The sequence below is a fragment of the Entelurus aequoreus genome, linkage group LG10 (genome assembly GCF_033978785.1).
Source record: "Entelurus aequoreus isolate RoL-2023_Sb linkage group LG10, RoL_Eaeq_v1.1, whole genome shotgun sequence".
Classification (NCBI taxonomy): Eukaryota; Metazoa; Chordata; class Actinopteri; order Syngnathiformes; family Syngnathidae; genus Entelurus; species Entelurus aequoreus.
Window position 1 is genome coordinate 1,835,501 of NC_084740.1, and position 15,344 is coordinate 1,850,844.

A 15,344-nucleotide genomic window follows, 5' to 3' on the forward strand; every position below is an offset into this window, starting at 1 on the left:
TTGTTCTTAGAAATGAAGGCTATTCCACTAAATTGTTTGGGTGACACCAAACTTTTGAACGGTAGTGTGTATATATATATATATATATATATATATATATATATATATATATATATATATATATATATATATATATATATATATATATATATATATTAGGGGTGTGGGAAAAAATCGATTCGAATTCGAATCGCGATTCTCACGTTGTGCGATTCAGAATCGATTCTCATTTTTAAAAAATCTATTTTTTATTAATCAATCCAACAAAACAATAGACAGCAATACCATAACAATGCAATCCAATTCCAAAACCAACCCAGCAACACTCAGAACTGCAATAAACAGCAATTGAGAGGAGACACAAACACCACACAGAACAAACCAAAAGTAGAGAAACAAAAATGATTATTATCAACAACAGTATCAATATTAGTTACAATTTCAACATAGCAGTGACTAAAAATCCCTCATTGACATTATCATTAGACATTTATAAAAAAAGAACAATAGTGTCACAGTGGCTTACACTTGCATCGCATCTCATAAGCTTGACAACACACTGTGTCCAATATTTTCACAAAAGATAAAATAAGTCATATTTTTGGTTCATTTAATAGATCAAACAAATGTACACTATTGCAATCAGTTGATAAAACATTGTCCTTTACAATTATAAACGCTTCAAATCATAAAAGCTCGACATCCATTGCTTTCGGTCTCCCCTAGAGTTTTGATTGATTGATTGATTGATTGAGACTTTTATTAGTAGGTTGCACAGTGAAGTACATATTCCGTACAATTGGCCACTAATGCTAGGTTCACACCAACGGCGCTTTGACGGCGCTTTAAAGCGGCATGCAAAGCGGCGTTAAAGCGTAACAAAGCCTGATTAAAGCGTGAGGGTCCTAATGGATGGTGGGAAAGCTTGTAGTGAAGCGGGACATGCGGCAAGTGCGCCAAAATTTTTTTAAACGGTTTAAAACAATTCTGCGCTCTGTCAAGAATGGAATAAAGCGCTGAGAGCGTATGAAAGCCTGACAAAGCTCAGCAAAACTTGACTCAAAGCGTAGGAAAGCTTAACAGATCTTGGTTCAAAGCGCGGACCCCAGTCTACAACTACAAATAGGAAGTGACTGTGATACCCACATATGCAATCTTCTCCAAGGTTTCTCATAGTCATTCACATCGACGTCCCACTGGGGTGAGTTTTTCCTTGCCCGTATGTGGGCTCTGTACCGAGGATGTCGTTGTGGCTCGTGCAGCCCTTTGAGACACTTGTGATTTAGGGCTATATAAATAAACATTGATTGATTGATTGTTCATTTATTGTGGGAATGTCAGAGAATACAAGAGTTATGGTTGAAAACAACAAAAGAAGCAATCACAGTCCTTAATATAAACATCCCAATGACACTGCAAACTTGTATTCTTGGGGATCTCCATCAATTTAGTAACGTGTCATCAAAGAGTAAAAATGCATTTCTTTCAATTTGCATGATAACAAAAAGGGTAAATTAAAAAAATGGATAGATGTTGATAGTCCAACTCATACTGACTGCTACACACAAGCTATGGGGATGATATCAGTAGAACAAAACTGCATTTAGTTTAGATAATAATGAGTAATATATTGGAATATGGGATCCATTATTTAAATTTGTTTTAACTGATAAATGAACCAAAATATGACTTATTATATCATTGTGTAAAATATTGGACACAGTGTGTTGTCAAGCTTATGAGATGCGATGCAAGTGTAAGCCACTGTGACACTATTGTTCATTTTTTTTAATTAATGTTTGTAATGATAATATCAATGCGGGATTTTTAATCACTGCTATGTTGAAATTATTACTAACATTGATACTGTTGTTGATAATATTCATTTTTGTCTCACTACTTTTGGATTGTTCCGTGTGGTGTTTGTGTCTCCTCAATTGCTCTGTTTATTGCTATTCTGGATGTTGCTGGCTCGGGTTTGCTTTTGAAATTGTATTGCATTGTTATGGTATTGTTGTGTATTGTTTTCATTAGGGATGTCCGATAAATGCGTTAAAATGTAATATCGGAAATTATCGGTATCGTTTTTTTTATTATCTGTATCTTTATTTTTTTATTTTTATTAAATCAACATAAAAAACACAAGATACAGTTACAATTAGTGCACCAACCCAAAAAACCTCCCTCCCCCCATTTCTTTCTGTTATCAATATTCTGGTTCCTACATGATATATCAATATATATCAATACAGTCTGCAAGGGATACAGTCCGTAAGCACACATGATTGTGCGTGCTGCTGCTCCACTAATAGTACTAACCTTTAACAGTTCATTTTACTCATTTTCATTCATTACTAGTTTCTATGTAACTGTTTTTATATTGTTTTACTTTCTTTTTTATTCAAGAAAATGTTTTTAATTTAGTTATCTTATTTTATTATTTAAAAAAAAAAAGTACCTTATCTTCACCATACCTGGTTGTCCAAATTAGGCATAATAATGTGTTCATTCCACGACTGCATATATCGGTTGACATCGGTATCGGTAAAAAAGAGTTGGACAATATCGGAATATCGGATATCGGCAAAAAGCCATTATCGGACATCCCTAGTTTTCATTAAAAAAAAAAAAAAAAAAAAAAAAAAATCGTTTTTGAATCGAGAATCGTGTTGAATTGAAAAAAATAAATACATCGATTTTTAATTGGAATCGTGACCCCCAGAATCGATTTTGTCAGAGAATAAAAGAGTTATGGTTGAAAACAACAAAAGAAGCAATCACAGTCTTTAATATAAACATCCCAATGACACTGCAAACTTGTATTCTTGGGGATCTCCATCAATTTAGTAACGTGTCATCAAAGAGTAAAAATGCATTTCTTTCAATATGCATGATAACAAAAAGGGTAATATTAAAAATATTGATAGATGTTGATAGTCCAACTCATACTGACTGCTACACACAAGCTATGGAGATGATATCAGTAGAAAAAAACTGCATTTAGTTGAGATAATAATGAGTAATATATTGGAATATGGGATCCATTATTTAAATTTGTTTTAACTATTAAATGAATCAAAATATCGGATATCGGCAAAAAGCCATTATCGGACATCCCTAGTTTTCATTTAAAAAAAAAAAAAAAAAAAAAAAAAAAAAAAAAATCGTTTTTGAATCGAGAATCGTGTTGAATTGAAAAAAATGAATACATCGATTTTTAATTGGAATCGTGACACCTAGAATCGATTTTGTCAGAGAATAAAAGAGTTATGGTTGAAAATAACAAAAGAAGCAATCACAGTCCTTAATATAAACATCCCAATGACACTGCAAACTTGTATTCTTGGGGATCTCCATCAATTTAGTAACGTGTCATCAAAGAGTAAAAATGCATTTCTTTCAATATGCATGATAACAAAAAGGGTAATATTAAAAATATTGATAGATGTTGACAGTCCAACTCATACTGACTGCTACACACAAGCTATGGAGATGATATCAGTAGAAAAAAACTGCATTTAGTTGAGATAATAATGAGTAATATATTGGAATATGGGATCCATTATTTAAATTTGTTTTAACTATTAAATTAACCAAAATATCGGATATCGGCAAAAAGCCATTATCGGACATCCCTAGTTTTCATTAAAAAAATTTAAAAAAAAAATCAATTAAAAAAAAATCGTTTTTGAATCGAGAATCGTGTTGAATTGAAAAAAATGAATACATCGATTTTTAATTGGAATCGTGACCCCTAGAATCGATTTTGAATGGAATCGTGGGACACCCAAAGATTCACAGCCCTAATTTAAAGTCACCATAATCTGACTCTTGGTCATTGACTTCAAATACCTGAAGGCGTGTCTCGGTTACAGGAGGAGCGAGAGAGGCAGTGATTCATGCATTCATAAACATGAGCCCTGCACGGGGGTCTATGTCTGGAATATATGCAGGCACAGCCAGGTTTGATCTATTTGCAGCAGCGAGCACTGAGACATTCTTTATGCACTTTTCTGCTTTTTATTCCTGCACCAATGCCCACTTTCAGAGTCAAATGCCGCCTGGTTAGCAGCCACCGGGGGCGCACTGCGTTTGGGTACACACCTTTCCTGGCTGGCAGCCTGGTTTCTGCAGAGCAAATCCAACCAGTTATTGTCCGTGAATTGCAAAGGCCAATGGAATGTTCACGCGTGCACCACTAGGTGTCAGTGTAGCAGCGTGTGCTAGAGAGCACTGCCGCGGTCTCTCACCTGAGCCTGGGTGCGTGGCGCCCGCACGGGCCGGTGGTCCGGGTGGTTGGGGGTCCAAGGCCCCAGGCTCTGGTTGGAGTAGAAGTCCATGGGGTAGACCTCCTTCCAGGTGCTCTCCTGGAGAGCCACAGCTGCCTGAGAGGAGCAAAATGCAGGAATTAGGATGACACCAACGCGTGAATTCTACAGATTAGAATTATGGTTTAAAGCAGGGGTGTCCACAGTGCGGCCCGGGGGCCTTTTGCGGCCCGCGGGTCATTTTTTAACGGCCCCACGGCACATTTTAAAAATACGATTGAAAAAAATTAAAAACATAAAAAGTGGTATATAAGAGCAAACAGGTGAAATCAGTGTTTCCCACACATTCATTTATTTGTGGCGGCCCGCCACGAAAGAATTAAGGCCGCCACAAAAAAAATAAAAATAAAAAAAATAAAAAAAATATTTTTTATTTTTATTTTAAATTTTAAATTTTTTATTTTTTTGTCCTGTCCAGCTTCTCAGGCAAATCATATAGCAGATGTAGATGCCCATATCGGCTGTTCACATTTACTTTACAAAAGAGAAGTGTAGGATCAAGATTTTTGGAGCTCTTTATTCAGTGGACCAGGGGCCGTACTTATCAAGCGTCTTAGAGTGCCATTTTACACTTAAGTCCTGAGAATTTGCGAAATTTAGTCCTACTCTCAAACTTAAGAATAAAAGTTTTTTATCAACGTTCTTAAGTCTAAGAATCACTCCTACTCTCCACGATATTTAAGAGACCTTCAGAGGTGTCTTAAGTGGTTAGGAGTTGCCAGCAGGGGATGGCACTGAGGCGAGAGAGACGTGGCCGAACGTTCAGGGAGCGTAACGATGTCCTGGATTTGTTTGATGACGAGCAGCTGATCAAACGGTATCGTTTAGACAGAGCGGGTATTATTTTTGTCACAGATTTAATACTTTTCGATTCGTTGTTGATTTCTGCATGTGTCTGCAGTGGGCTAGTATATATAGAGCCACCCACACCAGTTTCAAATTAGTTGCCTAATTAATGAATTGGAAAGAAAATGTTATGAGAGTAGCATATGTGTGTGTGTGTGGCCCTTTAATAGGTGACAGCATGTGAGGTGAGTGACGTCAGTGAGTGTGTGGGCGAGAGAAGAGAGGGAGCGGTAGCGTGAGTGCCGGCGGGGACTAGTTTGTTTTGTATTATTTTGTAGTTTATTGTCAAAATATACACTCCCATTGTCCACTTAAATATTTCCAAGATATTTCTTTATTCTTAGACAAGGGATTCCCTTCCGTGATTGGTCATTTCTATGGACACAGAAATGACGTCACCTCAAATTGCGTTTACGGCACATAGTAATGTCGTAATTCAGCTCTGAGTGTGACACTTAAGATTCAGTCCTACACTTCGCTGAAAGTGTGAGTAAGACGCTTGATAACTAACTTTTAAGTGCAGCTTTCAGCGAAGAATTTATTTACTCTTAAGTCAACTCTTAGCAGACTTCTTAGAGTGCCATTTTACACTTAAGTCCTGAGAATTTGCGAAATTTAGTCCTACTCTCAAACTTAAGAATAAAAGCTTTTTATCAACGTTCTTAAGTCTAAGAATCACTCCTACTCTCAACGATATTTAAGAGACCTTCAGAGGTGTCTTAAGTGGTTAGGAGTTGCCAGCGGGAGATGGCACTGAGGCGAGAGAGACGTGGCCGAACATTCAGGGAGCGGAACGATGTCCTGGATTTGTTTGATGACGAGCAGCTGATCAAACGGTATCGTTTAGACAGAGCGGGTATTATTTTTGTCACAGATTTAATACTTTTCGATTCCTTGTTGATTTCTGCATGTGTCTGCAGTGGGCTAGTATATATAGAGCCACCCACACCAGTTTCAAATTAGTTGCCTAATTAATGAATTGGAAAGAAAATGTTATGACAGTAGCGTATGTGTGTGGCCGTGAGGTGAGTGACGTCAGTGAGTGTGTGGGCGAGAGAAGAGAGGGAGCGGTAGCGTGAGTGCCGGCGGGGACTAGTTTGTTTTGTATTATTTTGTAGTTTATTGTCAAAATATACACTCCCATTGTCCACTTAAATATTTCCAAGATATTTCTTTATTCTTAGACAAGGGATTCCCTTCCGTGATTGGTCATTTCTATGGACACAGAAATGACGTCACCTAAAATTCCATTTACGGCACATAGTAATGTCGTAATTCAGCTCGGAGTGTGACACTTAAGATTCAGTCCTACACTTCGCTGAAAGTGTGAGTAAGACGCTTGATAACTAACTTTTAAGTGCAGCTTTCAGCGAAGAATTTATTTACTCTTAAGTCAACTCTTAGCAGACTTCTTAGGAGTCATTCTAAGAAGCTTGATAAGTACGGCCCCAGATGTTTGATGAAGCTCTGTGTCTATCTACCACCACTACTGTTTTATGTTTATTTGTTACTGACTGCGGCAGGACACCTCTGTTTCACTTTATGTTGCTGGTAAATAATATGGTTGTAGTAGTAGGCTAAAGTTAAATTATTTAGTACGCACTAATTAAAGGGGCAGAGCTTTAAGAGACATTTTAGCTTTTATATTTTTATAAGATATATTTTTTTGTAAGAACCACAATTAATAAATATATTTCAGTGAATAACTTATTGTTCAAATCTGTATATAAATATGTACATAAAGTGTTGTAATTATATTGTAAAATGGATGGATGGATGGACGTTTAAAACAAAACTGTCATTATTAATTAGTAAGTATACATTTTTTGAGCCTTTTTAGAGAAAATCATATCATTGTAGTAAATTATGCAAATTAAGCGATGATGTCATGTGACCACACCCATAGCCACGCCCATAGCCACAGGTATATTGGCAGTTTATGGGAAACACTGGAAATGTAACAAGAAAATGTTGCAATGTTTACTCTAATAACACAAAGTTTCTTTCTTTAAAAAATAATACTGAATCAAAATCAATGTTAGTATGAATTATTGACCTATTCAAGGCTCCAATTAAGTCACATTAAATATTCCACTTTGAGGTATTTTTGGGGGGAAATGTTGCATATTTTGTGTTTGCCATATAAAAAATTGAGCTGATTTTTTTAAAATAAGGGCCTAAAACGAACAAACAAAAAACATAAACAACAATAAAACTTATAATTGACGGATAGATCTGAAGTGGATCTCGAGATTAAACAGTAAACAGTAAAAAAAAAATTAGAATTAATTTTGTAACACTTTAATGAGTAGGACCCTTTTGAATACCCAATAATTTTAGTGTGATTAGTTTTTAAGTGTCATTGCTCAAAAAATAATAATGAATTGATATCAATGGTGTTATGAGTTATTGACCTTTTTAAGGCTCCAATTAATATATAATCTGAAATATTCCACTTAAAAATTGTATTGGGTGAAAATATTGCATATTTTGTGTTTTTTTCCATAAAAAACTGGGTTTTCTTTGACAAAAAGAGCACACACCTTAAATCTTTAAAAACGTTATATTGACAGATAGACCTAATGTTGATCTAGAGATTTAATTTAAAAAAAATTAAATAATAATAATACTGAATAACGACACATTTTTTTATATTTTTTTGACCAAAACCCTTTGGGGTCCCCTGGGATCAAGCCTGAGTGGAGGCCTAAATGTATATTTTTTATACATATATTCAATTGGTTTTTAAAATAAAAAATATCAAAATGGCCCCCGCTTGCTTGGATTTTTTAGTGCGGGGCCCTCAGTGGAAAAAGTTTGGACACCCCTGGTTTAAAGTGAAAGTACCAATGATAGTCACACACACACACTAGGTGTGGCGGAACTATTCTCTGCTTTGACCCATCCCCCTTGTGAGGGGAGCAGTGGGCAGCACCCGGAATCATTTTTGGTGATTTAATAATAATAATAGATTTTATTTGTAAATAATCACTTGCCATTGAGCAAACAACCTCAAAGTGCTACAATGTATTAAAAAAATAAATAAAAAGATTATACAAATAAATAAAATTAAAAACTAGAACTAGCACGCATATATCTAAAAAAAAAAAAGGCTTTTTTAAAAAGAAGGGTTTTTAATAGAGATAAATGCTATAAAATGTAATATCGAAAAAGTAAAATTCATGACTTTTTAAAACGCCGCTATACGGAGTGGTACACACACGTAGAGAGAGTCATACTTGCCAACCCTCCCCATTTCCCCGGGAGACTCCCGAATTTCAGTGCCCCTCCCGAAAATCTCCCGGGGCAACCATTCTAAAAACTTCTCCCGATTTCCACCCAGACAACAATATTGGGGGCGTGCCTTAAAGGCGTGCCGGCCCAATCACATAATATCTACGGCTTTTCACACACACACAAGTGAATGCGATGCATACTTGGTCAACAGCCATACAGGCCACACTGAGGGTGGCCGTATAAACAACTTTAACACTGTAACAAATATGCGCCACAATGTGAACCCACACCAAACAAGAATGGCAAACACATTTCGGGAGAACATCCGCACCGTAACACAATATACACACAACACAACAAATACCCAGAACCCCTTGCAGCACTAACTCTTCCGGGACGCTACAATATACACCCCCCCCGTCCCCCCCGCAAACCTCAACCTCCTCATGCTCTCTCAGGGAGAGCATCTCCCAAATCCCAAGCTGCTGTTTTGATGCATGTTTAGTTTTATTATTATTATTATTATAGTTTTTATATACTATTACTATTATTATTATTATTATTATTAAACATACAGTAAGTAATAAGAGGGGTGGGAGTACATAAGTTTTTACTTCTTCTCACTCCTTTTTGGATGTTTACATTAATGTTTATTTTCATTTCTTGTTTCTTTTTGCTTTTTATTATTACTATTATTATTATTATTATTATTATTATTATTATTATTATTATTGTTTTTGTTATTCATTCTTGACTGGCTTTTTTGTTGTTTTTTTGCAAAATTCGTTTGTTTTTGTTTTGTCTACATATTCAAAATAAACATAAAAGAAAAGAAAAAAGAAAAGAAAAATGTTAAAAAAAATAATGCTTGAGTTGATTTATTTTGGAAAACCTTGTTACATTGTTTAATGCATCCAGCGGGGCATCACAACAAAATTAGGCATAATACGGTGTTAATTCCACCACTGTATATATCGGTATCGCTTGATATCGGAATCGGTTATTAAGAGTTGAATATTGGAATATCGGACATTGGCAAAAAAGCCATTATCGGACATCTCTAGTTTTTAAGCCTTTTTTAAAAGCATCCACAGTCTGTGGTGCCCTCAGGTGGTCAGGGAGAGCATTCCACAGACTGGGAGCGGCGGAGCAGAAAGCCCATAGTTCGTAACCCCCAATTGCAATATGCAGCTGGCTAACAGGTGAGATTGTGTGCAGCTGGCTAACAGGTGAGATTGTATGCAGCTGGCTAACAGGTGAGATTGTGTGCAGCTGGCTAACAGGTGAGATTGTATGCAGCTGGCTAACAGGTGAGATTGTGTGCAGCTGGCTAACAGGTGAGATTGTATGCAGCTGGCTAACAGGTGAGATTGTATGCAGCTGGCTAACAGGTGAGATTGTGTGCAGCTGGCTAACAGGTGAGATTGTGTGCAGCTGGCTAACAGGTGAGATTGTATGCAGCTGGCTAACAGGTGAGATTGTATGCAGCTGGCTAACAGGTGAGATTGTGTGCAGCTGGCTAACAGGTGAGATTGTGTGCAGCTGGCTAACAGGTGAGATTGTATGCAGCTGGCTAACAGGTGAGATTGTATGACACCAGTGTCGTCCTTTTAGCAAACGACCTTGGATTAACGACCACGTGCTTCCACCCCGGAGAGCAACGACATCTAGTCGTACAATTCAGTTAGCATACATCTGAATGTTTGTTGGCGGTCATTAGTGCAGATTGTAGTCAAGTCCGCCCTGAGATGGGTAGGTCGTGAGTTCAAACCCCGGCCGAGTCACACCAAAGACTATACAAATGGGAGCCATTACCTCCCTGCTTGGCACTCAGCATCAAGGGTTGGAATTGGGGGTTCAATCACCAAAAATGATTACCGGGCGCAGCCACCGCTGCTGCTCACTGCTCCACTCACCTCCCAGGGGGGGAACAAGGGTGATGGGTCAAATGCAGAGGACAAATTTCACCACACTTAGTGTGTGTGTGACTATCATTGGTACTTTAACTTAAACAACAATTCACTCATTAATTGTTTGGTTGTCAAATGTTAAGGTGGTATTATTAATTAGGTGAATAATTGTTGGTTGTTAAATGTTAAGGTGGTATTATTAAATATGTGAATAAGAGTTGGTTGTCAAATGTTAAGGTGGTATTATTAATTAGGTGAATAATTGTTGAATGTCACATGTTAAGGTGGTATTATTAATTAGGTGAATAATTGTTGGTTGTCAAATGTTAAGGTGGTATTATTAATTAGGTGAATAATTGTTGGTTGTTAAATATTAAGGTGGTATTATTAAATATGTGAATAAGAGTTGGTTGTCAAATGTTAAGGTGGTATTATTAATTAGGTGAATAATTGTTGGTTGTCAAATGTTAAGGTGGTATTATTAATTAGGTGAATAATTGTTGGTTGTCACATGTTAAGGTGGTATTATTAAATATGTGAATAATTGTTGAATGTCACATGTTAAGGTGGTATTATTAAATATGTGAATAATTGTTGGTTGTCAAATGTTAAGGTGGTATTATTAAATATGTGAATAATTGTTGAATGTCACATGTTAAGGTGGTATTATTAAATATGTGAATAAGTGTTGGTTGTCAAATGTTAAGGTGATATTATTAAATATGTGAATAATTGTTGAATGTCACATGTTAAGGTGGTATTATTAAATATGTGAATAAGTGTTGGATGTCAAATCTTAAGGTGGTATTATTAAATATGTGAATAAGTGTTGGATGTCAAATATTAAGGTGGTATTATTACATATTTGAATAAGTGTTGGATGTCAAATGTTAAGGTGGTATTATTAAATATGTGAATAAGAGTTTGTTGTCAAATGTTAAGGTGGTATTATTAATTAGGTGAATAATTGTTGGTTGTCAAATGTTAAGGTGGCATTATTAAATATGTGAATACGAGTTGGTTGTCAAATGTTAAGGTGGTATTATTAAATATGTGAATAAGTGTTGGTTGTCAAATGTTAAGGTGGTATTATTAATTAGGTGAATAATTGTTGGTTGTCAAATGTTAAGGTGGTATTATTAAATATGTGAATAAGAGTTGGTTGTCAAATGTTAAGGTGGTATTATTAAATATGTGAATAAGTGTTGGATGTCAAATGTTAAGGTGGTATTATTAAACATTTGAATAAGTGTTGGTTGTCAAATGTTAAGGTGGTATTATTAATTAGGTGAATAATTGTTGGTTGTCAAATGTTAAGGTGGTATTATTAAATATGTGAATAAGTGTTGGTTGTCAAATGTTAAGGTGGTATTATTAAATAGATGAATAATTGTTGAATGTCAAATGTTAAGGTGGTATTATTAAATAGGTGAATAATTGTTTGGTTGTCAAATGTTAAGGTGGTATTATTAAACAGGTGAATAATTGTTGAATGTCACATGTTAAGGTGGTATTATTAATAATAGGTGAATAATTGTTGAATGTCACATGTTAAGGTGGTATTATTAATTAGGTGAATAATTGTTGGTTGTCAAATGTTAAGGTGGTATTATTAAACAGGTGAATAATTGTTTGGTTGTCAAATGTTAAGGTGGTATTATTAAACAGGTGAATAATTGTTGAATGTCACATGTTAAGGTGGTATTATTAATTAGGTGAATAATTGTTGGTTGTCAAATGTTAAGGTGGTATTATTCAATCAATCAATGTTTACTTATATAGCCCTAAATCACAAGTGTCTCAAAGGGCTGCACAAGCCACAACCACATCCGGGGTACAGAGCCCACATAAGGGCAAGGACAAACTCACAACCCCAATGGGACGTCGATGTCGCTTATTAAATAGGTGTATAATAGTTTGGTTGTCAATCAAACCCAAAGGATGCCGTCTGACACTCCTCCTTTCCCAACTCTATGCTCTTCTTCGCCGCCTTGATCTTTTTGCTGCGCTTCTCAACGCTCTCCCCCGTCCCTCTCCAGCCACGGATGCTGGCTTCTTCTGCTAATCCCAAGAGAGCCCCGTGTGTTTTATTGACTATAAATAGAACATGAGGAGCCCTCAAAATAAATGCCCCCACCTAACCCTTCTTCTCCCGACTCACTCCACCACCACCACCACCACCACCACCACCACCATCATGGTCTTCAGTCTAAACACAGAACATTTAAAAACACCGACTAGCGGGCGCGGGGACGACATCCTCACACGGGTGCGGCTCCAGATGACTTGAAGGCTGATATTGCTGAATAATGTCTGCGAGGGAGCCCAGAGTGGATTGTGGGGAAAAAACACAGCAGTGTGTAATCGGAGGGGAAAAAACCAACAAGCATTTCTTATTCAAAACAACGAGTCCCCCTCAGAGTGGTTTCATAAAGGACGTCTGAATGAATTAATAGCTCACATTACCAGGCAGGCACAGAATAACCCAAACCCTTTTTTGTTTTCATCTTGTTTGTTTCTCACCGCAGCCCGCAAACAAACACCGGCTTTGAAATGGATCTTGTTGACGACCTCGCTCTCTTTCTCTCTCTCTGTCTGACAGCAGCAGTGCCACGCTGCCGCCAGCAGGGGGCGCTGCTCAGCTGCATGTCGCTCATACCGCCTGAGGAGCCGCAGTCCCCTTTTTGATGGCACCGGCCGGGCGTCCATCTTGCCATTAGCGTGGTTGTTTAAGAGATGCGGGGGCGGGGGCGGGCCTTTCTAACGAGTGGACTGGCGAGAGTGAGTGGGTCATTTACCTCGTAGGGAGACAGCAGGGGCTTGGAGAAGGCCGAGCCCCAATCGATTGACAGTCGAGGACACGCAATCTGGACCCATCTGTGAGAGGAAGGGAAGGCGGTTTATAAACTATGAACTCAACTTATAGCGAGTCAACAATCAGACATGTTACACATTTTAGGTCCATGGAATATTCCACCGATGCACGATATGCTACAACAGGGGTCACCAACGCGGTGCCCGCCGGCACCAGGTAGCCCGTAAGGACCAGATGAGTAGCCCGCTGGCCTGTTCTAAAAATAGGTCAAATAGCAGCACTTACCAGTAAGCTGCCTCTATTTTTTAAATTGTATTTATTTACTAGCAAGCTGGTCTCGCTTTGCCCGACATTTTTACTTCTAAGAGAGACAAAACTCAAATAGAATTGGAAAATCCAAGAAAATATTTGAAAGACTTGGTTTAAGTCATTATTTTTTTGACTTTGCTTCTTATACCTTTCAGAAAGACAATTTTAGAGAAAAAATACAACCTTAAAAATGATTTTAGGATTTTTATTTTTATTTTTATTTTATTTTATTTTTTTAATTTTTAAATTATTATTTTTTTTTTAATAATGTCCTGCCCAGCTTCTCGGGCAAATCATATAGTAGATGTACATGATCATATAGCAGATGTAGATGCCCATATCGGCTGTTCAGATTTACTTTACAAAAGAGAAGTTTAGGATACTTCTCTTGTTGCCTTACTTGTATTTTGACTTTATTAAATGTATTTATATTATCATTTGGTGCAGCCGGGCCGGAGCAGGAGGGGATAGAAAGAGAGAAAAAGGAAGACAGAGGGGGGAATTGTGGGGACAAGAGGGGCATTAGACAGAGAGACAAAAACAACAACAGCAAACACAACAACAACAACAACAACAACAGAAAGACAATTTTAGCGAAAAAATACAACCTTAAAAATGATATTAGGATTTTTAAACACATATACCTTTTTACCTTTTAAATTCCTTCTTCTTCTTTCCTGACAATTTAAATCAATGTTCAGGTAAATGTATTGTTTTTATTGTAAAGAATAATAAATACATTTTAATTTAATTCTTCATTTTAGCTTCTGTTTTTTCGACGAAGAATATTTGTGAAATATTTCTTCAAACTTATTATGATTAAAATTCCCCCCAAAAAATATTCTGGCAAATCTAGAAAATCTGTAGAATCACATTTAAATCTTATTTCAAAGTCTTTTGAATTTGTTTTAACATTTTTGTTCTGGAAATAAATAATGATTTGTCTTTGTTAGAAATATAGCTTGGTCCAATTTGTTATATATTCTAAAAAAGTGTAGATTGGATTTTAACCTATTTAAAACATGTCATCAAAATTCTAAAATTAATCTTAATCAGGGAAAATTACTAATGATGTTCCATAAAAAAATGTTTTTAATTTTTTTTTAAAAGATTCGAATTAGCTAGTTTTTCTCTTCTTTTTTTCGGTTGAATTTTAAATTTTAAAGAGTCGAAATTGAAGATAAACTATGTTTCAAAAATTAATTGTCATTTGTTTTGTGTTTTCTCCTCTTTTAAACCGTTCAATTAAGTGTAAATATCATTAATTATTAATAATAACATAGAGTTAAAGGTAAATTGAGCAAATTGGCTATTTCTGGCAATTTATTTAAGTGTGTATCAAACTGGTAGCCCTTCGCATTAATCACTACCCAAGAAGTAGCTCTTGCTTTCAAAAAGGTTGGTGACCCCTGGCCTACAAAGACAACATATTTCATGTTCAAACTCATAAACTTTTATTTTTTTGTGCAAATAATCATTAACTTTAGAATTTGATGGCAGCAACACGTGCCAAAGAAGTTGGGAAAGGTGGCAATAAATACTGATAAAGTTGAGGAATGCTCATCAAACACTTATTTGGAACATCCCACGGGTGTGCAGGCTAATTGGGAACAGGTGGGTGCCATGATTGGGTATAAAAACAGCTTCCCAAAAAATGCTCAGTCTCTCACAAGAAAGGATGGGGCGAGGTACACCACTTTGTCCACAACTGCGTGAGCAAATTGTTGAACAGTTTAAGAACAACATTTCTCAAAGTGCAATTGCAAGGAATTTAGAGATTTTAACATCTACGCTCCGTAATATCATCAAAAGGTTCAGAGAATCTGGAGAAATCACTGCACGTAAGCAGCATGGCCGGAAACCAACATTGAATGGCCGTGACCTTCCATCCGTCAGACG

At 36.4% G+C, this 15,344-nt stretch overlaps 1 protein-coding gene across 1 annotated transcript in view; it reads right to left on the reverse strand.

The window, feature by feature from the left end:
• Positions 1 to 229: 229 nt before the first annotated feature.
• dph1 (diphthamide biosynthesis 1) overlaps positions 230 to 15,344 on the reverse strand; it is a 174,718-nt gene continuing 159,603 nt past the window's right edge. The window contains exons 10-12 of the mRNA XM_062059822.1: positions 13,120 to 13,198; positions 4,251 to 4,385; positions 230 to 4,128 (exon numbers count right to left, since the gene is read on the reverse strand). Coding sequence (XP_061915806.1) covers positions 4,066 to 4,128; positions 4,251 to 4,385; positions 13,120 to 13,198 — 277 coding nt within the window. The 3' untranslated portion in view covers positions 230 to 4,065. The remainder of the gene's footprint in view (positions 4,129 to 4,250; positions 4,386 to 13,119; positions 13,199 to 15,344) is intronic.